We start from the raw sequence: 25,064 nt of genomic DNA, 5'->3' as shown, positions 1-25,064 counted from the left end.
TGATTCTCGGATCATCATTTGATTTGAGACGCGTGTTCTCATTGATGTGGGATGATTGTTGTATTTTGAAGTTTCATCAACACTAAATTTTATTAATCCAAATTTTATCTACAAACTATGATTTCTTTAAAAAATCTACAAATTATAATTGACTACCTAAATAAATACTAGATTTTTCTGGTTGCAAAGAATGCAAGATTGATCTACAGAGAATGTGAGAGATTTGTGTCACCAAGATATAAGTAATAATTTTTTGGGAAAACAAAGAGAGATGAAATTAATTTAGGTGGAACGACTATGGTCTATGTCCTAACTTATATCCCTCGTGCCAAACCATTAGTCTTTTGTCAAATTCTTTTTAAAAATTATTTAATTAAAAGTATCAAACTATAGTCTTATAGATCATCTAAAAACCTATTATATTTAAAATTTACAAATAAAAATCGAGTTTAATAAATTTACATTATCGGTATAAAATAGTTTTACACTAACATTGAATTAGAATTTATAATATCTTCGCATAAATTCATTTGTAACTTTAACTTGAAGAAAATAATAAAATACTTCACTTTGATATTCAAGTTGACTGTAAAAAAAAAATTACAATCAAAGTACATGTCCTAATATATGTTAAATATGAAGTTGGTAATGAGCTAGGTCTCGTTTATGATGCTTTTGCAAAGTGAATATTTCAGGATCAAATGTTTTTCACTTGGCTTCTATCCACATTGTTTTCATATATGTTTCCACACCTGATTGGATGTAAACACTCTCATAAAGGGTGGGACAAGTTACACAAGTATTTCCAATCACATATGAAGGCCAAAGTTAGGCAACTTCGATGTGAGTTAAAGACCATTAAGAAAGGAAATAGGTCTATCTTTGAATATGTTCTTCCCATCAAAGCTATTGTTGATGTTCTTTTATCCATTGGTGATGATATCACCGAACATATCAAATTGATGCCATTTTAGAAGGCTTGTTTAAATATATATATATATGGAACATATCAATATCAAATGTGAGAAGTTTTACAATGAAAGGGTGAGAGAGTTAAATGTTGACTACATAATTATACATGAATTGTCGAGATTAAAAGCAAAAATCACGTGACTTCTGATCATGTGTCACTTACACAACTCTTAATCACGATCATTCATATATACTTGTATGATCAAAATTTAATTTTCTTATTCTCTAATTTTATATGTTTCACACATATATATATATATATATATATATATATATATATATATATATATATATATATATATATATATATATATATATATATATATATATATATGTAAAAAACATATTAAATGAGAGAATAAGAAATATATATATATATATATATATATATATATATATGAGAATAATTGGAGTATGAGCACAACAATATTTGAGGAGAAGCAAAAAGAGACTTGCCTCTTTAGAGTTAAAGTAAAGTTTCTCAAGTTTTAGAGTAAAAATCATTTTCTTTATAGCTTTTTCTTTTTCAAGTTTTGGAGTAAAAATCATTCTCTTTATAGCTTTTTCTTTCTCTCTTTAATTTAACAATCACCTATAGTTATTCCTTATTTGATTTTCATTATGACAATGAGCAACTAAAATCTTTTATGGAGTCTTTGGTGGATCTTGTAATTGAAATACTTTTTACTATGTCTTAGTTATTTATTTTAGTTTTATTTTGACTACTTTTTATTGTTCAATTAAATCTTCCTATTGCTTTAATTATGTGTTATGATTGATCACCATTGCATTTTTTCATTTAATAAGTTGTTAACGATCGAACTGCATTTAGTTGATGGACATATAGGATGATTGAGATTATAAATTATTGTATGACTAAATTAAATTTTAGTCTTTCAATCATTCAAACTTTATGTTTTGATCTTGAATTTAAATTCTTTAAATAACCAAACAAAGAATTAATTTAGAAAAAATAATATCAATTACGAATAACAAAACAGGATAATAGTATTATTAAAGAGATTGATAATTAAATAAAAAAATATAATTAAAATTATGACTAATCAAAATTACAAGTGAAATCGTGAATAAAAATTTATCTTATTTACATTTTTGTGTTTTTAGTGTGTTTCTTAATTATTTACATTAATGTGTGTCAATTCCTTTTCAACCGGCTGCGATTACATTGACAGGTTGTGAAGCGTATGCTATATATAGAGTACAACTCAGCTTATTGCTTCAACCTGCTTCGCATTGTCCATGGTTATCCTTAAGGGATTACAATGATTAGAATTGAGCCAACAATCTAATGATCGTTGTTCTACCTCAGATTCGTGCATCTTCTTTGGACCAAATTTGGTGTTTTTGAGTGCTAAAATGCAGTCTCTTGTAGCACATGTCAATGCAGAACTCTTATGGATATAATCTCTTTTAGATTATTTAGATTATGAACTTTATAATGGTCCAATCCTAACCAATCAATTCAAAACCAACAGTGTTTGATTTGAAAAACATATTTGATTTTTTGAACTTCTAAATCCAACTCCTTAGTGACATATATTCTTTTGAATTAGATTCTTTTAAAGTAAATAATATCAATCATTAATGATAAAATTAATTGTTGATATTATGTGTACATGCACGATATGAATCATGAGTTGTTATAATATAAATTATTGATTTATTCACTTTAGGAGAGACAAATTCTATTCTTTTATATTTTATATTATTGATGTATAGTTATAATTTAATTGTTGAATTTGATCAAAAATTTCGAAACTTTTGATCAATTTGAAAGTTTCGAAACTTCCGAAACAGAAAATTTCAGAATTATCGAAATTTTTAAAATAATTTCGGAAGTTTCGAAAATTTTGAAACTTCTAAAATAGAAAATTCTAAAATTTTCGAAACTTTCGAACAATTCAAAACTTTTGAAATAGAAAAATTTCGAAATTTTCCATATTTGGAAAGTTTTGAAACTTTTCAGATTTGAAAACTTTTGAAATTTTCTAGATTTGAAAATTTTCCAGATTTGAAAATATTCGAAACTTTCCAAATTCTCAAAATGTAATCCTTATTTAAAAAAATTGAAACTTTCAAAAAAGTTCAAAAAATTTGGAGTTTTCTATTTCTGAAGTTTTAAATATTTCGAAAATTCTAGAAATTGCCATTTCGAATTTTTCAAAACTTTTGAATATTTTAAAATTTTATTTAGTTAAAACTTTCGAATATTCTAAAACTAAAACCTGCTATATTTACAAGGACAAAAAACGTATTTAAACCTATCTAAAATAACAAAATTGGAAATACATTTCGATATCTATTTTAAAATAATCAATTTAATCGTCGAATGAAGTTTTTATTAATTAATTTAATTTATAAAATTATTAATAAAAATAATTAATAGAGATATTTTTGCAATTTTTATAAATTTAGAGATTATTCCGAAAGAGTTTCACACGTTCAAGATATACCCATATACACATTCAATATGATTATTCCTTCAAAATAGTAATTTACACATATGAAGACTATATATATATATATATATAAAATATATACTAAATTAACTTCTTAATCAAAACCTTTTGAGTTCCCATGAACTAGTTGCGTACACCAGCACTCAGTTCATAAAAAAAAAATTATAAACTTTTTAAAATAATAATAATAACAATTATTATTATTAACAATTATTATTATTATTTATAAATTACAAAAAGTAAGAACCAATTCCCTCCAAGTGATTGGTCTCACTCTCACCCCCACCTCTCGGTGACCCGCCAAAAAGTATGCCTTTGTGAAAACCCTTTGTATGCAAAATCCACCGGCTCTTCTCTTTCTCTCTCATTAAACACTTCTATTTAAACCTTTCCGTTTCTCTTTACTTCTTTCACAATCAAAACACACAAACCTCTCTCTCTCTCTCTAAAATCCCAAACCTCTATTTTCGCTCATTCGCTCTGAAACTCGAACAAAGAAATAAGCAACAGCATCAACAGTTCGTCAAAATTTTGCATCGTTCAAGTTAGTTTTCTCACTCTCTTACCCTTTATTTATGTTTAGTGTGATGATTTACTCAATTTGATTTTGCATTTGAATTCAACTGTTATATTAGATCCTAAATACCGCTTGATTTTTGCAAGTTGGTTTTCCTTTTTAGATTTTGTATTCGAAATTCAGCGATATAAATTTATTGCGTCTCTGTTTTCTGTTTGCACTGCCGAATGCATATATCTGATATGAGCTTATTTTATTTTTGAATTTTTATCTGAATGTTTATTTATGATAATTGATAATCAATATTTTAAATCGTTGATTAGAAGTATTCGTTGAAGCCTAGTGGCTAAACTCAAACACTTAAGTGTGAAGACGCAAAAAATCTCGGGATCAAACACAGTCCTTACTTATCGATGTCCTTGCCGCATCCAATTTAACTGTTGTTACGGGATAGTTGACGACTAATTCTATTCCTCTAAAATAAATATTAAAAAATTCCTGAGGGAGAGAAGTCAATTATAGTCAAAATGCGTTGAATTGTTAACAAGGTCTTCAACAGGTAGATATTTTAGTGGATATTGGAATATATTGGCATAATTCTAGTAGTGACGTAAAGTTTGTGGGTTTGTGGTCCCCATGGTGTTTGTTAATTTGCTTCTTTTATTCCCTTAGTAATTTTCCTTCAAAATCGTTTCATTAGTTTTTTAAACCCATTGTGTGACCTTGGAAATTAAATTAGTTTGTGAAACATGTTTCTAAACTGTTATTTTATGGCTCGTGGTTCACTAGTGTCCTTTGAGTTTGTGTGTGGAGGGGAATAAGAATATGAAAAGGGAAATTAAAACATCTTATTATTATAATTTAATGATGAGAAAAAGAAGCGGTTGAAATGAATTGGGGCCATGGGTTTTTCTAAAGACAGGCTTTTGAGTTAAAAGATTGCTCTCAGTCTCTCTGTAGATTTAGCATCACATGTGACTCATTCAGACACCCATGTGATGGTAGAGTTTGTGGATGCCAGGAAGGTTAACTATGGACACCCTTAAAAGAGTTATGCTTGAGGTTTCTTCAATTCTCTATAAATGCTATGTTTGTTAATTAGAACAAGTTTTTCTTAAGGTTCAGTACTAGTGTGGCAGCCAGGTCAAACTCTATGCATCATCATCCAAAACCTGCAATTTTATTGTATTGGGAAGGCTCTTATTAATTTAGTGGTTTTGGATTGACACACTGAAGGAATATTGTGTAGGAGTTTAGGAGGTCTAAAATTTGATCTATGCTATTAACAATTCACATTTCTCTATCCAAAGTAATTATTAACATTTGTTATAAAAAAATTAGTTACTAGAATGAGATTTCAATTTGGTTCAGCTGATGAGAATAGCGTCATGATGTTTAATGTTGCGGAGAGTTATAGTCAAATATTGACGCAGTCTTAAATACGATTGTTTGCTGATGCAAAGAAAAAAAATTGTTTATGCTGCGACTTAGATTGTGGGTCCTGAACTTTATTTTCCAAAACCCTCCTTGCTATACTGTCTAGCTTTGGATCGCATGATATGATTCGAGGATAAAAAGGCAGTGCAAATTAATGGTTCTCCTTTTTCAAGTGTTATGCCTCGTGTGCTTGGTGATGACGTATGGAATAATTCTACATTTTATAGTGTATTCCACGTTTTTAGAGCTCTGTTTTTAAAATGGCCCCTTAAGATTACTAATAAATAAGTATTGATGGGGAAATGGTACGTAGAGATTAACTATTCTGTTTCCATTTTACGTTCACTTTGAAAAAGGTCACATAATTAATTAATTATGATAAAAAAAGGGGACCTGATGTTGAACGCTTGCAAAGAATAAAAATCTTGGGAGTGAATTGTCTAATGATATGAATCTTATTTTTAGACTAGTGTTGAGAGCAGAGACAAGGAAATCCATTGGTAGTAGGGTCAGAAAATAAAGTAATATAGCGCATGACGGTAGAATCTTTTGCACCAGGAGTTGCAGGGTAAGGTATAGATACGCTGGTGGTGACCCATGAAAAGGACTTCAGTTGCTGTGTGTTTACATTTTTAATTACGTACAGCTGATGAAGGTTCTTATATATTATATGATTTAATTGATTTGTTTTATATGTAAAGTTCAAAATAATTTATACTTTAATTTAATTTGTTTTTCCAAATTATACTATACAACTTTCTTAAATATGAAATTATGCAACAACTAAAGTTACAGAGTTATTTTTAATTAAATGGATCCTCTCCTATGAACAAACGACACCATAACATCATGTCATGAATCACATCCAATAATAGACCATTCTATTCTTTTAGATTATTCTTATTTGGTCAACTCTCATTACAATACTTCTATAAGTCTTCCCCTTTTTTATGTTGAATCCATCAGCTTTATACTTTTTCCCCTACAATATAAGTGCTGGTTTATTGAATAAAAAACAAATAAATAAGTTCGGGATTATTCTTGTATTGTCAGACTAAATATAAATCTTTTAAACACACTCACAAAATATCAATTATTTATTTTTTGTCTTTTAACTATTTTAAAAATAAACAAAAGATTAGTTCTATTTTGCATTTTTGTGAGTGTGCCTAAGATTTATAATCATAGTCTTGTGGCGATAGAAGACATGTCCGCCAAATGCTATCCAACTTTTCCTAACCATTTAATTTTCATTTCTAATTCTTAGTTTATAATATTCCACATTAAGTCATCAGTTAAGAGGTAAATAGATTTCAAAATTTAAATAATTTCCATTCAATTTTTTTAAAGGAATTCCTTACTTTCATTTTGGAACAAGCTTTTGTCTGATTATAATTAGCAATTCCACTTCAAAGATAAGCTCTTAATATTTTAGCTCGTTAATTAATTTTATAAAATCACATTAGTTTGGAAAACTCCGCTAAAAAACCTTTTCTATCTCATTAATTTTTTTGCTTCATCTTGTTTTTTTTTTACTTAATCTTTTAAAAGGTGAAGGATTAATTATTATTGATTAAAGTGATATTAACAATGACTTTAAACCCTAACAACTTTTGAATGTCAATACGTTAGATTGGACGTTTTGTCTCCGATTCGAATCGAGATTATGTGAGTTCATTATGTTATAATCTTATAAAATAAAATAAAAATATTAACTATCATTTTATAATTACTTTTGAAGAGATTTGAGCTTCATAATTTTAAACTCATTCCACTAAGTTTTGACCTTATTTTTATTTTTACAAAAAGCTAACACACTGTAAACAAAAGAGTATGCTAACGAAACATTTGATTTATTGCTAGGTTGGCTGAGTTAATTATAAAATAAGGGACAAATAAGAAAATGATATATATAAACTATTTCTTTTATTTTTTGACAAAATAAATAATTTTTTAGTTTAAGTTTAAGAATTGTGTAAATTTTGTTTGCACAATTATTTGTTTTTTTACTCACGATTATTTGTTTAAGGTAAGATCTAATTGAATGATTGTGCAAAAACCTTTACATTGTTAGTATTTGACATCTAAAATCTCTATTACATAACTTTTATATGTTTGTTTATGAAAGTTGTGTTATTATGAACTTCTCAACATATGGTTTAAACGTAGACTCTTATTATTTTTAGTAAAAAATAAATTTTATAATAATAAAAAATAAAGTAAATATATATTTCATTAAAATTTATTAAAAATAACAAAGTCCACCATTGGACTAAAACCATACAATTAGACAGCCTATTTTTTAAATGAAAGAATATATTTCAGCATTAATTTTCATGATTTTTTCCTTCATCAAATAATGATGTACTTTTTTTTTTGACAAAAAATAACCATGTACTTGTAGTATAAGTAGTATGATGTTTTGATGAAAATATCATTTTTTGAATAAAAAAAGGAGGGTACGAGTTTTTCTAATGTGAAAGTGTCTCCGGATTAAACACACAACGTAAACTGAATAGTTTGAGGGGTAGCACCAACTGAGACATTAAAGAAAAATGGGGTATTGTTCCATGATTGATTATTACAATAATAGCGAGACCACTAACCCTTACCTCAAATAACCATAACAGCTTGCGATGGATACCGCAAAAGTTGCTCCTTGCTTTACACTGAATGAAATGATGTCAACAATAACATGTCGAATTGAATTTGTAAGATAATCGAAGAACTCCTCTGTCTCTATCTTCGCCATCACATATTCAACTTTAGCCTATAAATTAAGTGGAAACCGTTATTTAATGGAATAATTACTTTCAGTGTGTTACTCTCTATTCAGCTCATTCTTTATCATTCATCTATAAATGGAATCTTGTTTCTTAAGTTGTCTTCAGACAACCCCTCTTGTTCAGGTGTATGAGTGTTTCCAAACTTAATGACGATTTTATTAAAGGACTTAATTTAATATATATCATTGTAAAATATACATCTAATTTATACTTCATCATATAGATATTTATCATCTATCATAACAAAGTGATATCATAATGTTATTTTTATTGAATTGAATGAACATGTACAAAAATTTAACACTGGTAATACATTTTTTTTTTCTCAACTGTCGATGGATAAAATTTAATCTTGTAAAATTAATTTAGCACTGTCATCATCTCATGTTTTAAATCTCTGCATTCAATCAACCTTTCTACTTTTTTTTTAAATTTCAAAATACTCTCTTTATATTTTCAAAGGGTCAAAAGATCACTCACATTATTTGTTTCTAATAATTAATATTAATACTTAATATTGTTAATGTTTTATCAAAGTTAAGAATCAAATCCGCAGCCTTCTTATTCTTGACTATAGCCAGTAAGTCAACTATAGAATCTATAGCAAGAAATGGGTGATGCTGATCAATATTATCTGAAGAATGAGACTTTTTTAACTGTTTTTCATGTGCCAAACATATCTATTAAACATATTAATTAATTAGTAGTTATATAAATTAAATATAATATCTATGAGTTCATGTATTTAGTTTACGCAAAATCTCTTCGAAAATATTTTATCTTATTTACAAATAAAATTAGTCTTTTTTTATGTTTACATCCTTTATTTTATAAAACGTGCACAAAATGACTTTTTTTCTTCCTTTTTTTGTTAAAAAGTGTTGTCAATGTAAGATGAATAATATTATTTTTAATTTTAAATAATTTTTTATAAAAAAAAAAAAAAAAAGAAAATCTCAAATTTAAGAACTTCATCATCTTCAATATCTTCTTCATCCTCTTCTTTCAAATCCCACACCCTTTCCAATGTCACTTTCTCTATTTTTTTCTTTCTTTCTGAAACTAAACAACTCCACTAAAACAAAACATCACCTCACCCACTTTCAATGTAACCTTCTCTCACCAAATTCCTAATCACACTTCACCCCCACCCACCTGAACACTACTTGATCGAAAGTGCTTTGGTTTTATTGTTAATTTTATTTTTTTTTATCGAAATTGTTGTGCTTAAAATTACCATGTAGTAATGAAGAGAGAGATAGAGAGAGAATGAATACTAAGAAAAAACAGAAAGAATAAGTGAGAAGAAAGAAGACCAAGTGAGACGACGGAGAAGTGGAAGAAAACAAAGGCAGTGTTTTTACTTTTTTGGGTTTTAAGAACTAAAAATTATTTTTCTTTTTCTCATGAACCAATTGAGTCTCAGTTTTTCTTCTGGATATTAACTGTAAGATATAGTAAGTATGATATGGAGCATGCTTACAAATAGTTCATTGTGCACAGTAGGTATTTTCCTTTCTATGATCTGATGTAGTTATGTCACATGTTTAATAAAAAGATTAAGCCAATTTTTTTTATAAAATATATAAAATTTAAATAAATTAGACTCATAGTTATAAAAAAAAAGTCTATTAAGTCTAATTAAGGATGAGAATAGGTTAGACCGTCCATTAGAGGTCTATGGTCTGACTTACTTATGGTCTGGTCTGACCTATTTAACAAAAAAATTAGGTTAAGGCTATTTTCAAAGTCTATTTATTTAAATAGGTTAGACTTATAAAAAAAAAGCATCGGCCTATATATATTGTTATTATTTAATAATGTTATTTATTATTATTAATTATTAATAAAAAAGCCTGGTCTGATAGTCTGACCTATATATATTTAGTAGTTATTCCATATTTGTTCCATATTCAGTAGCTCTTCAATTAGTCAATCACTCAGTGGTCGTTCCATATTTGTTTGAGAGGTAATAACATGTGCGTTTGTTTCAGGGAAAACATCTATTATTTGAAACCAAAAATCAATTTTTAGGGTTTAAAGGGTGTTTGTTTCAAATTTTTAAAATGTGGAGAGCATCATGTAAATTGATATGGATAGAGCATGTAGTTTATACGTGTATAGAAACTAATTATGGATTCGCTTTTTTGTTTTTTTAGAAGTTTGTTGGAGTGTAGCTTTTTTAGTTATTATTTTACTTTTTAGTTATTATTTTATTAGATTTGATTATAATTTTATTAGTTTTTCTTTCATATAAAAGGTTGGTCCCTTGACTTAATTTCAATTAACGTTTTAGTCCTTTATCTTCTGGATATTAACTGTAAGATATAGTAAGTATGATATGGAGCATGCTTACAAATAGTTCATTGTGCACAGTAGGTATTTTCCTTTCTATGATTTGATGTAGTTATCGTCACATGTTTAATAAAAAGATTAAGCCAATTTTTTTTATAAAATATATTAAATTTAAATAAATTAGACTCAGTTATAAAAAAAAAGTCTATTAGGTCTAATTAGGGATGAGAATAGGTTAGACCGTCCATTAGGGGTCCATGGTCTGACTTACTTATGGTCTGGTCTGACCTATTTAATAAAAAAGTTAGGTTAAGGCTATTTTCAAAGTCTATTTATTTAAATAGGTCAGACTTATAAAAAAAAGGCATCGACCTATATATATTTTTATTATTTAATAATGTTATTTATTATTATTATTATTATTTATTAATAAAAAAAGCTTTATTATTTAATAATGTTATTTATTATTATTATTTATTAATAAAAAAGCCTGGTCTGATAGTCTGACCTATATATATTTAGTAGTTATTCCATATTTGTTCCATATTCAGTAGCTCTTCAATTAGCCAATCACTCAGTGGTCGTTCCATATTTGTTTGAGAGGTAATAACATGTGCGTTTGTTTCAAGGAAAACATCTATTATTTGAAACCAAAAATCATTTTTTAAGGGTTTAAAGGGTGTTTGTTTCAAATTTTTAAAATGTGGAGAGCATCATGTAAATTGATATGGATAGAGCATGTAGTTTATACGTGCATAGAAACTAATAATGGATTCGCTTTTTTGTTTTTTTAGAAGTTTGTTGGAGTGTAGCTTTTTTAGTTATTATTTTACTTTTTAGTTATCATTTTCTTAGATTTGATTATAATTTTATTAGTTTTTCTTTCATATAAAAGGTTAGTCCCTTGACTTAATTTCAATTAACGTTTTAGTCCTTTATCTTTTAGATATTAACTGTAAGATATAGTAAGTATGATATGGAGCATGCTTACAAATAGTTCATTGTGCACAGTAGGTATTTTCCTTTCTATGATCTGATGTAGTTATCGTCACATGTTTAATAAAAAGATTAAGCCAATTTTTTTTATAAAATATATTAAATTTAAATAAATTAGACTCATAGTTATAAAAAAAAAAGTCTATTAGGTCTAATTAGGGATGAGAATAAGTTAGACCGTCCATTAGGGGTCTATGGTCTGACTTACTTATGGTCTGGTCTGGCCTATTTAATAAAAAAGTTAGGTTAAGGTTATTTTCAAAGTTATTTATTTAAATAGGTTAGACTTATAAAAAAAAAAGGCATCGGCCTATATATATTTTTATTATTTAATAATGTTATTTATTATTATTATTTATTAATTAAAAAGCCTTATTATTTAATAATGTTATTTATTATTACTATTTATTGATAAAAAAAGTCTGGTCTGATAGTCTGACCTATATATATTTAATAGTTATTTTATATTTGTTCTATATTCAGTAGCTCTTCAATTAGCCAATCACTAAGTGGTCGTTCCATATTTGTTTGAGAGGTAATAACATTTGCGTTTGTTTCAGGGAAAACATCTATTATTTGAAACCAAAAATCATTTTTTAGGGTTTAAAGGGTGTTTGTTTCAAATTTTTAAAATGTGGAGAGCATCATGTAAATTGATATGGATAGATCATGTAGTTTATACGTGTATAGAAACTAATTATGGATTCGCTTTTTTGTTTTTTTAGAAGTTTGTTGGAGTGTAGCTTTTTTAGTTATTATTTTACTTTTTAGTTATTATTTTATTAGATTTGATTATAATTGTATTAGTTTTTCTTTCATATAAAAGGTTGTTCCCTTGACTTAATTTCAATTAACGTTTTAGTCCTTTATCTTTTTTTTTTTCTCGATTTGGTCCTTTATTTTAATTTTAAGTGACAATTTGATCTTTTATATTTTAAAATGTCAACAATGTTATCCTTCTTTTTACAAAAATTCATCAAAATTAACAAAACCCTTAAACTTAATTATATTCTTCAATATAATACAAATTCCATCAAATTCGTAACTCAAATCTTCAAATAAACTCTTATTTTTATTCTTTATTTGATGTTGTTAGAATTCAAAATATTAGTTTATTTATTATTATTATTATTATTATTATTATTTATTGACATTATTATTTATTATTATTATTATTATTATTATTAATATTTATTATAAAAAAAAGTGTAGGATGACAATGTCTTTTATTTATTGTTAATTTTGTTTTATTTGTGATTTTTTAAAAGACTTTTTGGAGTTTGTTAATAATGGGTTCATTTTGTTTCTTTGTTTTGTTGAAAGGTTGTTGTAGATTTGCTAATTATAATTTTATTAGATTTAGTTATAATTTTATTAGTTTTTCTTATGTTTATTATTTTATTAGTTTTACTTATGTTTATTATTTTATTAGTTTTCCTTATATAAATAGGTCTAATTTAGCATATTTAAATAAATATAAAATATACTATTTAAATATTTTAATGTGAATAAGACTTTTAAATAAACTTTCATGTCAGACTAAACTTTAAATAAGTTAGGTCAGGCCGGAAATTTTTTTATGATAAGTCGTAGGCATACCAGACGGCTTAAAAAATTAATCATATGCCACACTCAAACTTTTTAAAGTATGATTTGATTTATTTTCATCCCTACTAGTAAACATATTGTTTAATATATATTTAATATATTTTATTTGATTAGTAAAATTCACATAGATCCTACAAAATTCATGTAGAACCAGTGGCGAATCTTGCACAAAATATTAGGGGAGTCGGGGAGCGATAAATATTAACTAAAATATTATAATTGAAATTCTTAAAAATCATATAGTTTTTTTTTTAGAGTTTCACACAATTCATACATATTAGACAAGTTGAAAAAGTTAAAATTTCAATTCTCACAAGTTTTACAATTTTTACAAGTCACATAATTTTCACAAATCACACAAGTGTTTAGAACTTCACATAATTCAATCAAATAAAATATATTCATTTTACGATTTTCATCTTTGTCGAAAATTTTCTTCTTAAAATATGTATCAATTTTTTTTTTATTTTTAAATATTGTGTCACTCCTACAAAAATATACATATTAATTAAAACAATTCACAATTAAAAAATAGTATCACACTATATCATGTGTTAACATGTAAAAGTTTGTTAATAGTGAGTAGTTGAGTTGTTAAATAGAGTGTTAGAATTTTTCTTATAAGTTTGATGATAGTGGATAATTGAATTGCTAACTAAGGTGTTATAATTTTTCTGTTTTAGTTTATCATTTGATATTAGATAGTTTATTTACATGTAGAGCTTATTGCATTAGATAAGAGAGAATAAATTGAGCAGAGTTATGTATAAAAAAATAATTGATAATACATTGTTATTATATATATATATATATATAAACAAATAAAAAATATAAGGGATGCCATTACCCCTAACCACTCCCGATAACCAGTTGTATATATGTGAATTTTAACCTATTAGTGTGTTAGATAATATGTATTAGAAAATGTGCTCTTAAGAAATTGTTTACAAGAATATCATGCATCATCCACTCATGATTTCTCCTCTAATTCAAACTCATTATTTGTAAGATTAACTCTATTTCTGTTTTAGTTTATCATTTGATATTAGATAGTTTATTTACATGTAGAGCTTGTTGCATTAGATAAGAGAGAATAAATTGAACAGATTTATGTATAAAAAAATAATTAATAATACATTGTTATTATACATATATATATATATAAACAAATAAAAAATATAGGGGATGTCATTACCCCTAACCATTCTGGATAACCAGTTGTATATATATGTGAAATTTAACCTTATTAGTGTGTTAGATAATATGTATTAGAAAATGTGCTCTTAAGAAATTGTTTACAAGAATATCATGCATCATCCACTCATGATTTCTCCTCTAATTCAAACTAATTATTGGTAAAATTAACTCTATTTCTCCTATCGATTCATTATTTACCAAAGAACATTTGATATGTTATCTACGAGTTCCCAGTTATTTTAAAAGAATAATAGTGACAGCTGGCACTGTTAAAAAGATATAATTACTTTTTATCTATTTTATTTTTGGTAAAATATTGTTCTATTTTCTACAAAATCTTGTGTGTCACTTGCATGGTAGTGAGGCTAAGAGTGCCTTATAAAGCTTACACGAGGATCCAACTGCATTCACTCTTTTTCTTCTCTCACTTTGTCAATTCTCTGTCATTTTGATTCTGCAGATATTTCACTCTCTCTACATACCCAATTCGTCTGACTTTAAATCTCTCTGCCAAACCCAGCTGTAGATTGACGTATTGAACCAGCCAAACTAGTCTGTCTCTTTGCTTTCAGCGTCAGCTGATTTTCGAGGTCTCTCCTTAGCTGGAATTTTAACCTCTTCCGTTAAGTCTTTGCATCACATGCTCTGTCCTCGGACTTCTCGAGTATTTGCAATTTTTCAATAAACCTTCTTTCGTGCATTATGTGTTCGTTATTTTCATCAAAACACTATTCAGGATTTAGACCGTTTAGTGCTTACTCTATTCATATTGCTCTACTTTTTTTTTTTTTTTTTGCATTCCATGAATGTACTTTCCCAGGGGTACAGATGATTCCATTTTCATACATTGAGAGTCCCACATTATGAGATATGGCCCATAAATTATTTTATAAGCGTATTCCTTATCTTACAAATTGGTAAATCAGTAGGATTGAGTTAGCCGCAATTTAAATTTTAATATTATATGGTTTTGTAGTCGGTCTAAAATCTGTTGTTGGATCACCTTTAACGGCCACTAGGACCCACTATCAGCCGTCAAGTTGTAGGCATGAGGGGCAGATTTTGTAGAGTTTAGGTAGTCACAATCCAAATTTTAAGGTGATATATATAAGTTTACGAATGTGAAATTTCCAACTTATTGATGCTTAACATTTTTATTTTGTTCCATTTACTACTGATATACTCTTTATTATTAAAACCTGAATTGCGATGTATAACAATTTCTTTATGCAAACAAAATGCAGGGGAAGGAGGTTAACTGTTACCGACGTTGATATTCAACGTCAATGGTTGGATTTCAGAGCGAGCATATGCCAGGGAACAAGTATAATGGTAATTATGGTAGTTCTCCAGGTCGTGTTGAACGACTTGTGAGAGTCAGAGAGCTAAGAAAAAGCAGCAAAGCATCATCTCTTTCGATTGAGTCACCTGATAGTGTTCTTCTTAGTAATAATAATAATGATAAACATGTGGTTTCTGAATCTTTTGAGCATGATCTACGCTTAAAAGAAAATAATGATTCTGTTGCTTCCTATGAACGATTCTTGGAAGGAGTTCCAGCAGCAGCAAAGGCTCTTACTGATGGATATGAAAGGGAAGATGGAAAACCGGCTAGACAGAGGCTTTTGGTGGTGGCTAATAGGCTGCCAGTTTCAGCTGTTAGGAAAGGGGAGGATTCTTGGTCTTTGGAGATAAGCGCTGGTGGCTTGGTGAGCGCTCTTTTAGGTATGTGGTGGTGGGTTTTTTTCAGTATTTGTTCTTTTTGTTAATTGTCTGGTTTGAAATTTGCATTTTAACAGTTTTGGTTTTAGAAGATGGGTTTTAAATTAAGTTTGTTGCATTTGGAAATGAATTTGGTTCATAGTTCTAAATTGCGGTATACAACTGCAATTGCAGATTGCAGATGCAATAAATAGGTTTTTTGAGATCTCCACAACAGTATTGTAATCGCAATTGCGGCCACATTTCCCCACATTTTGCTGCAATATCATATTTTGCAGCGGAATTATAACTACAATTGCAATAGTAATATAGTTAGGTGATTTGTGCCCCTAGCTTATAGAGTTTTCTAACGGGGCTGTGTTCTTTCATAAAGGTGTGAAGGAGTTTGAAGCGAGGTGGATAGGTTGGGCCGGTGTTAATGTCGTGGATGAGGTTGGACAAAAGTCACTCACTGAAGCATTGGCTGAAAAGGTATTGTTTTTTTTCCATCACAATGTTAGAAATAATTTATGCATTTGTCATTGTGCTGTTACATCAGTAGATTTTATCATTTTAATTTTAAAATCTTTCTTTTGCTTGTTACTGTGTTACAGAGGTGTATCCCAGTATTTCTTACTGAAAAGATTGTTCATCAGTACTATAATGGCTATTGCAATAACATTTTGTGGCCCCTTTTTCATTACCTTGGACTTCCACAAGAAGACCGTCTAGCGACAACGCGTGGTTTCCAGTCTCAGTTTGATTCGTATCAGGAGGCAAATCAAATGTTTGCTGATGTGGTAAATAAGATCTATGAAGAGGGAGATATTGTTTGGTGCCATGATTACCATCTTATGTTTCTACCACAATGCTTAAAGAAATTTAACAAAAAAATGAAAGTTGGCTGGTTTCTGCATACCCCATTTCCATCTTCTGAAATTCACAGGACACTGCCATCTCGTTCCGAGCTCCTACGTGCTGTTCTTGCTGCTGATTTGGTTGGGTAAGTTGCAATTTGACCCTGCTTATTAGGAATTATTGTATTATTCCTTATAAAGCCTTATCAAAAGTGTGGTGAAATGGAAGTATGCTGTCGTTATCACTCTGCAAGTTTAATATTTCCATTATAGTTTGAGACTCTTTCTTCTCAATTCTTGGGTTCTAAGCTTTGTGACTTTCCTATATATGTTGTCCTTTTTAGTTTAATCACTTTCACCTTCTCTAAATGCCATTTCTTCTGACTTAGATAAGTTTAATTTTTGAGCAGATTTCACACCTATGATTATGCACGGCACTTTGTTAGTGCATGTACTCGCATTCTTGGACTTGAGGCCACACCAGAAGGGGTTGAGACCCCACCAGAAGGGGCTGAGAATCAAGGGAAACTGACTCGAGTTGCTGCAGTACGTGGCCACAAAATTTTACGACATTGCCTAATTTTTTTTGAATGTAACTGTTCTTCTAAGGACTTGAGCAATCAAGATGATGAGATTAATTAAAATTAGAACTACTGATTTATTTATTTTTCTCTTGCTTGTCAGTTTCCAATTGGCATAGACTCAGATCGGTTCATACGTGCACTTGATCTTCCTAAAGTCCAAGGCCACATTAAAGACTTACAAGACAGATTTAAAGGCAGAAAGGTACACCTTTTACTCTGTATTAACTGCTTTTGTGGTTATATATTATTATGTTATGTGCAAGATTGTTCTATGAATTTTGAGATTGATTCCAATTTATTATGTTGTTTCTTTGCTATTATAAATTATAGATTATAGTCATGACAATTTTGTACACAATAGAAACTATTAACGACTATAGATGGGAAAGTAGGTGATGTTTTCCACTGTAGTAAATTGGTATCATTTGAATTAAAATTATATTGTTAGAAAGGAAAGAAGAAATAAAAAGGCATCATCAAGGCCAAGGCAACTGTTGCTGGATCATCCCTATCGTCTATTGTCTTATAAAACATGGGATAATGCAACGCAACCTTGTATTCCTTTGTCTATACATTACACAAATAATACACCATGCCACCGTGTATTCCTTTGTCTATACACTACACAACTAATGTGATTTTACCCAGAGTCAAATGCTACTTTAATTGGTTCTATCTTAATTTGTTCTATCGTCTGACCTCACTTAACCTCTTTTCTGGCTTGACAGGTAATGTTAGGTGTTGATCGCCTTGATATGATTAAAGGAATTCCTCAAAAACTTCTAGCTTTTGAAAAGTTTTTGGAAGAGAACGATGGTTGGCGAGATAAAGTTGTTCTGCTTCAAATTGCTGTGCCAACAAGAACAGATGTTCCCGAATGTATGCTCTACTTATATGATTCCATTTTCTTTTATTATTCCATCTTCAGAGTAGTAGGCAGTAATCTAGGATTTCGGTTCAATTATACCTGTTGATTTGACAAGTCAAAGATATATTTTCTTTTATTTGAAGAAAGATCTAATATTTTGTCATTTCTGGTTTGTATTACACTCTATTGTTGGACTAAAAGAAAGTCTTTTTACACATACGACAAAAACAAAAAATAGATAAACAAACCATTTCTGAGATCTCTTTGTATTCTAGAATAGTGTATAGGTTAGTATCTGATTGTATTTTCAAGTTCATGTATAAATATTTTCCTTAGTGAAAAAATAGTTAACTAAAATTGGGTACACAATCAATATAATGATCTCATAATCATATTATATGAAATTTTATTCATTCTGCAGTTTATGTACTTTGTGTTTTTGTTCGGGGTCTTGAGTTGTGCAGCTTTCTCTCCTTTTTTATTTGTTAATACACGCTATATGGTCTTAAAGGCTTAAGCACCCCCAAAGAACAAGTGATCTTATAGTGGTTTTGTAACTGAAGCAGTTTGTGATAACTTCCTGTGGGAAATGTTTAACTGGTGAAGCCATCAACTTAACAAAAAGCTTAGGCTGCTTCGGTGGAAGCTCAAGAATGTTTTTAAATCTTCAACCACTGTCATGTGGAACATTTGCTCATTTTTTGTATTTCTTGCATATTTTTACAGATCAAAAGCTTACAAGCCAGGTTCATGAAATTGTTGGTCGCATCAATGGCAGATTTGGATCCCTGACTGCTGTTCCTATACATCACCTGGTGCGTTCTTATAACAATGATCATTCGATGATCCTATAATAATGCTATACCCCCATCACATACAGTACTTGATTTGTTTTTCTGTGAATGTTAATTAAATCTCATCAAATGATTTATTAATCAATCTGTTATGCTAGATGGCTTAAACAATATTATTGATTAATATATCGTTATACCTGCAGGACCGCACTCTTGACTTTCAAGCATTATGTGCTTTGTACGCTGTTACAGGTAAAAAATTTGTTCTGAGATTTTTCTCTTTAACTGACGTATCCAGTGAATGACTTCTGATGTCAATTTCCAATTTACCTATAGTTAATATGTGCAAAAATAGCCTCTGTTTGAATAACTTTGGATGTCAATTTTTGTACTTTACAATGCTTACTTATTCACCAAACAGGGAAAATACTTGTTTTGGTGTTCTTGTGGAATAAGTATCACAGACGGCCACTGGCTTTCCTTTTTAGCTCCTTCATTACTAATTGTTGGATTCCAAATTGTGGATGAGAATCAGTCATTTATTGACTGGTTATTTTGTAATTAATTTATTATATTATATAGGACAGCTGTAGCATATATCAAGGGATCTTGTACAGTAAATCCCTCCTATCAAGGGATCTTAGACTAGGGTCTGCTGAATTTAAACCAGAATTGTAATCATTCTGATTCAAGAAATGAAACAACCATTTTCTCAATAGTTCACATGGTATCAGAGCAAACCTGGTCCAAGTGAGAAACACCATTACTCCATGGCTGAAGAAAGCTGTTCAGTCACATACCCAAACCCTAAAATGGCAGCTGGAATTTCCACATTTACCAGCCTGACCGAAAACACCATTATACCCATCACTGGCTACAAATTAAATGGTCAAAATTACATCGAATGGGCAAGATCTGTCCGGATCTTCCATTAAGGAAAAGGGAAGGAAGATTACATCTCAGATGATGCTAAAGAGCCAATATAATTTAGTGCCAATATAATTCACTTAGACTCTTGCCTTGATCCACGTGATTTAAAAAAAAATTAGAATGCAATACATTCTTTGCAGAGGTTGTTGTTTTCTCTTCACCTCAAATTATTTGATTTGCTGTTTATTTTTGTAAAATTTATTACTTTTTCAGTAATTTATGGTGTTTGGTGTCCTGTTTATGTACTTTGATAAAAGTGGTTTATGTGCAATATGTTGATGTTGGTGTGTAAGTGTGAGTTAGTGTCGCATATTGGATGAAAAAGTAGATGTTGAGCAACATATAAGTAAGATGACTCATATACCTAATGCATTAAGGTTTTGAGTGATGATGTGCTGTCCAACCCACTTGTGTGATTGCTCGAACTCTTGCGTGATGATTTCCTAAGCTCCCCTTGCAACCCAACACACTATGCTATAGCACAACCTCAAGTATATTAAATTGTAATTTAGTAACATTTCCCCGAATTTTCAATAGTCTTTTAAGTGATAAATTTGTTTGTTGCTAATATTCAACTTTTATTTTGTAAATTTTCTGCTTATAGCATATTCATACTCTCTTTCTCACCCAGATGTAGCACTTGTCACGTCTTTGAGGGATGGAATGAATCTTGTCAGTTACGAGTTTGTGGCCTGCCAAGAAAAGAAGAAGGGGGTTCTCATTCTTAGTGAAGTAATTACAACTTATCAATATAATTATTTTTTTATTTTAATTTCTCTATTTGTGATATGTTAAGCTTTGTTTGGCAAAAAGTAGTGGATGAACTTATTAGTTTATTTTCTGAGTCATGTATGATTTAGCACGTTAGAGATGTAAACTATTCACGTGGCTGAACCTAAAATCATAAACTTTTGGGACATAGACAAACTCCAATGTCAAACCTCTCGCAACATTCTGCCACTTTGCTTTAACTTTTACCATTTAAAGTAATTTGAATAATTGAGATACAAATATCATCATTCCAATCTCTTCATAATACCTCTCAATGCCTCTTATCTAGAAAGAGACCTGGTGATATGATGCTCAATTGTTATTTTAGTTAGACATGTATTCTCTTAATCAGGCGTAGGGCTTGGTATTCTTGTAGTTTGCTGGTGCTGCACAGTCCCTTGGTGCTGGGGCACTTCTTGTCAACCCCTGGAACATCACAGAAGTTGCTAAAGCAATTTCCAAGGCTCTGAACATGAAATCTCCAGAGAGAGAGAAGCGACACAGACACAACTTTCATCATGTAACAACCCACACTGCTCAGGAATGGGCAGAAACTTTTGTCAGGTATACTATTAGTATTCTCAATATCTGCTCTTATATGTAACAAACTTGTGGTTTATAATAAGGGTGACATACCTTATTAGGGCCTATTAAATTTGTACATAATGATTCATAATTTGGTCTGCGACTCTGCAGTTAAGACTCTGAACTAGAACTCTGGAGTTTTTCTCAAATATTACTGGTAGTTATATGCTTGATTTGCCTAATTAATTAAAAGGCCTCTTCTTGATTGTATTTTAAGGCTTCTTTTGTTTAGGGAAAATTCTGTAAAACTATATGCTGATAGCATTTTAGTTAAATATGATGGTTATTTATTGGTAATGCTGTACTTCTAGGAATAATAGAAAGACACAAATGCCTGATTTTGATTATGAGCCGAAATATGATAATAATGAATAGATCTCTTAAAATTCAAATTAGATCCCCAATACAATGATGATCTTTATCTTTAAATACTTGCAGCGAATTAAATGATACTGTTGTTGAGGCACAGCTAAGGACAAAACAAACTCCACCACGACTCAAAACCAATATTGCAATTCAACAATATCTGAAGTCAACCAATCGATTGCTTATTTTGGTATGTTGTCTTATAAAGAAGCATATAACTTCTTTGAACATTTATTTTTAAGTAGACCTTTTCTCCGTGTTTTATACAAGTTTGAATGCTCCCTAGTACCTACATTAGAAAGACAGAAAAACACTTGTGATTGTTTTAAACAATTCTCTGAACTTGTTGAGAGTTGCACATTGAATGTGATATGGCCTGGACAAATATTTATAAATAGGAGACACTTATGAAAGCTTTGATGACCATGGGAGATATATCTTAAAGAAAAATTGAATGTCATTTTAAGTGTGTTAGATGTGAGGATGTCATTAGACTTCGTCAGATTAATGAATTTAATTCCATTGCTGCTTTTCATTATTTTGCAAACCCCAAAACAAAAAACATTACCATTCAAATTCTTAAATTACTTTTTGCCTTTTTATTGTTTTACCATGTTTGACTTGTTATTAATCATAATATTTACTACCAGTTTATCTTAACATTGGTGATACACTGTAGGGATTCAATGGAACATTAACTGAACCAGTTGAGAGAAGAGGTGATCAATATAAAGAAATGGAACTCACAGTGCACCCAGAACTGAAACAATCCTTCACACAACTTTGCAGTGACCCAAAGACTACAGTTGTTGTGCTTAGTGGAAGTGGGAGAACCCTTCTAGATGAAGTAATTCTCTGCACATTAATTCATTCTTAGCGAACTACTCAGTCCACTTTTAACTTGTTGTTATTACAGAACTTTAGAGAATACAACACTTGGCTGGCAGCGGAGAATGGGATGTTTTTAAACCCTTCAAATGGAGAATGGATGACAACAATGCCGGAACAACTGAATATGGAATGGGTTGACAGCGTGAAGGTGTTGATTTGAAGTTTTAATTCTTTGAATTTTGATTGCACCTTTTCCTGTGATATTTACTTTCATTGGTGATTTTGGATTTTCAGCATGTTTTTGAGTACTTCACCGAAAGAACACCTCAGTCACATTTCGAAGAAAGGGAAGCTTCACTTGTATGGAATTACAGACATGCAGGTAATTGAGTTGTGTTTAAGAAAACTTGTTTTTTGTTCCCCCAGTTGTTTCTCCAATTACTAAATATCTCACACAATCATAGATGTTGAGTTTGGAAAACTTCAAGCAAGGGACATGCTGCAACATCTCTGCACAGGTCCAATTTCAAATGCATCAGTCGAAGTTGTTCAAGGAAGCCGATCGGTTGAGGTGCGAGCTGCTGGTGTTACAAAGGTGAAATTCCTTTTCTAATTATTGTTTTTTTTAGTTATGTTTTGAGCTGAAAATTTTCATAATGATTTAAATGTTTGCACCAATATTTTATTTAATCAGGGAGCAGCCATTGACCGCATCCTGGGGGAGATAGTTCACAGTAAATCCATGACAACCCCAATTGATTATGTTCTATGTATTGGACATTTTCTGGCAAAGGTAACTTAAATATATATTCCCTGCGTTCCTTTTTAACTGTTTATTGTAGAAAGAAAAATATGTGCAATAAGATAGTAAACAGTCTAGGGTATTATAGTGAAAAAATTATATTCATCAAAACAACCTTTTGATGTCCTTATCAATATCAAGCAATGATTGCATATTTGAACATTTGTAATTGCAAATTTTTTCCTTATCATGCAAGATTGTTTAGCATATGCATGTCCAACATGACTGGGTCTAACATCATTGACTGCAGCAGGATGAAGATATTTATGACTTTTTTGAACCAGAGCCTTCTTGTTTTGGTGCGAGTCTTCAACGAAGCAAGTTAACAGATGCAGCAAAGTTTCCTAGTGAGAAGGTATCATCTTTGAAGATCCCAGCAATTAAAAATGGATTAAAGTCGACAAATCAAAACAAGGGACAGCGACCTCTCTCAAATTCGGAGAAGAAAACAACTAATCATTTCAACCACGCACCGAGGAAACCAGCCCCTGAAAAGATCTCTTGGAATGTCCTTGATCTCAAGAAGAAGAATTACTTCTCATGTGCTGTTGGGAGAACTCAAACAAACGCTGGCTACACGCTTCGATCTTCTGATGAGGTTGTTGATTTTCTGAAGGAACTTGCTTATGCATCTTCTCTTAATAACTGAGTTTCTGAGTGTTAAGATTAATTTCTTTTGCAACTAGGATCATCCTAGTAATGCTGCTTCCTCGGGTTTAAAGTTAAATAATTTAGTCATTTTTAGTCTCACAATTCTTGTAATATAGTCTTTCGGCATTTTTGTATGAATTTGAATCATTTAAAGTGAGTAAAATATAAAGGTAGATAACCATGAGTTGTTTTAACAAATTTATGATTTGTTATGGTGTATCTACAATATCTTTCTATAATTTATTAATATTTATTAACAAATGGTTCATATCATATCACTCACTTTATTTTGTAAAGTGAATTGTTCGAGGAGTCTGGATCCTTTTTTCTATAGTTAATAACTTCATATTCATTTGATGTTGTGGATAAGAAGTTTTGGGTGGTCTTGTAAAAATAAAGTAGTTTTGGATGTTTTTTTTTACTACCGATTTGGATGGTTGTCCGTGAATTTGTGTTTAAAAGTCACTCGAAATTCTAATTGTGAATGACAACACTTCTCATGTAGAAAGTTAATGGATCTCACCGCTTTTACAACGGAGATGGTGATTTAATTAGTGTCGGTACAACAATTTAAGTTGAGAGACACGTTTGTTTTCTCTTTTTTTTTTTATTGATTTGACATGAATTGAGTCATTACTTCAACTATAAAGTCCAGGAGAATAGTTAAATTATATTTCTAAAATTTGTTATCGATTATCGTTAGAGTTTCGAGTGATTTATAGCATTGATCTATGGTGGATTACATATAAAAATAGTTCACCCTAACATATATATATATATTGTTCTTAATTATATATATATATTGTTCTTAATTGGAGATATTATTGTTTAAAATGTGTACGTCCAACTTATATAACAAATGTTCTAAAATAATCGAGTCGTTATAAAAAAATTATAAAGTTAGTCATTATATTTAATGTGCTTAGTTATTGAATAAGATAGTTGCTTGACCTTACTTTTTAGCTCAAATTTGAATTATCATAATCTCTTTTCTTTGAGAATTGAAGAGTTAAGACAAAACAAAAGTCATAAACAT

At 29.7% G+C, this 25,064-nt stretch overlaps 1 protein-coding gene across 5 annotated transcripts; it reads left to right on the top strand.

The window, feature by feature from the left end:
* Positions 1-3,753: 3,753 nt before the first annotated feature.
* Positions 3,754-24,226, top strand: LOC101510529 (alpha,alpha-trehalose-phosphate synthase [UDP-forming] 1). Of its 5 annotated transcripts, XM_073365039.1 has the most exons (19): positions 3,754-3,996; positions 14,749-14,878; positions 15,533-16,013; positions 16,384-16,481; positions 16,604-16,992; positions 17,257-17,392; positions 17,531-17,632; positions 18,159-18,309; positions 19,025-19,113; positions 19,296-19,344; positions 20,654-20,754; positions 21,170-21,357; positions 21,817-21,934; positions 22,424-22,591; positions 22,661-22,783; positions 22,870-22,957; positions 23,040-23,170; positions 23,270-23,368; positions 23,628-24,226. In XM_073365039.1, the coding sequence occupies exons 3-19, from the start codon at positions 15,575-15,577 to the stop codon at positions 24,024-24,026; spliced, it is 2,868 nt and encodes a 955-aa protein (XP_073221140.1). In that variant the 5' UTR covers positions 3,754-3,996; positions 14,749-14,878; positions 15,533-15,574; the 3' UTR covers positions 24,027-24,226. The 5 variants fall into 5 exon arrangements, with proteins under 5 accessions (XP_073221140.1, XP_004488986.1, XP_004488988.1 ...); XM_004488929.4 differs by lacking the exon at positions 14,749-14,878; XM_004488931.4 differs by lacking the exon at positions 14,749-14,878 and having other exon boundaries at positions 3,755-3,996; positions 23,631-24,226.
* The last annotated feature ends 838 nt before the right edge of the window (positions 24,227-25,064 follow it).

The sequence above is a fragment of the Cicer arietinum genome, chromosome 1, assembly GCF_000331145.2.
Source record: "Cicer arietinum cultivar CDC Frontier isolate Library 1 chromosome 1, Cicar.CDCFrontier_v2.0, whole genome shotgun sequence".
In the NCBI taxonomy this organism is placed as follows: Eukaryota; Viridiplantae; Streptophyta; class Magnoliopsida; order Fabales; family Fabaceae; genus Cicer; species Cicer arietinum.
The sequence above is the reverse complement of the archived record's forward strand: the minus strand, read 5'-3'. Positions and strand labels throughout refer to the sequence as shown.

Excerpts from the sequence above, each read along its gene's own strand:
- LOC101510529 (XM_004488929.4), top strand. The coding sequence starts at position 15,575 with ATGGTTGGATTTCAGAGCGAGCATATGCCAGGGAACAAGTATAATGGT. Across the intron at positions 16,014-16,383 it reads CTTGGTGAGCGCTCTTTTAG|GTGTGAAGGAGTTTGAAGCG; the intron begins GTATGTGGTGGT and ends TCTTTCATAAAG. Across the intron at positions 21,358-21,816 it reads TGGGCAGAAACTTTTGTCAG|CGAATTAAATGATACTGTTG; the intron begins GTATACTATTAG and ends AAATACTTGCAG.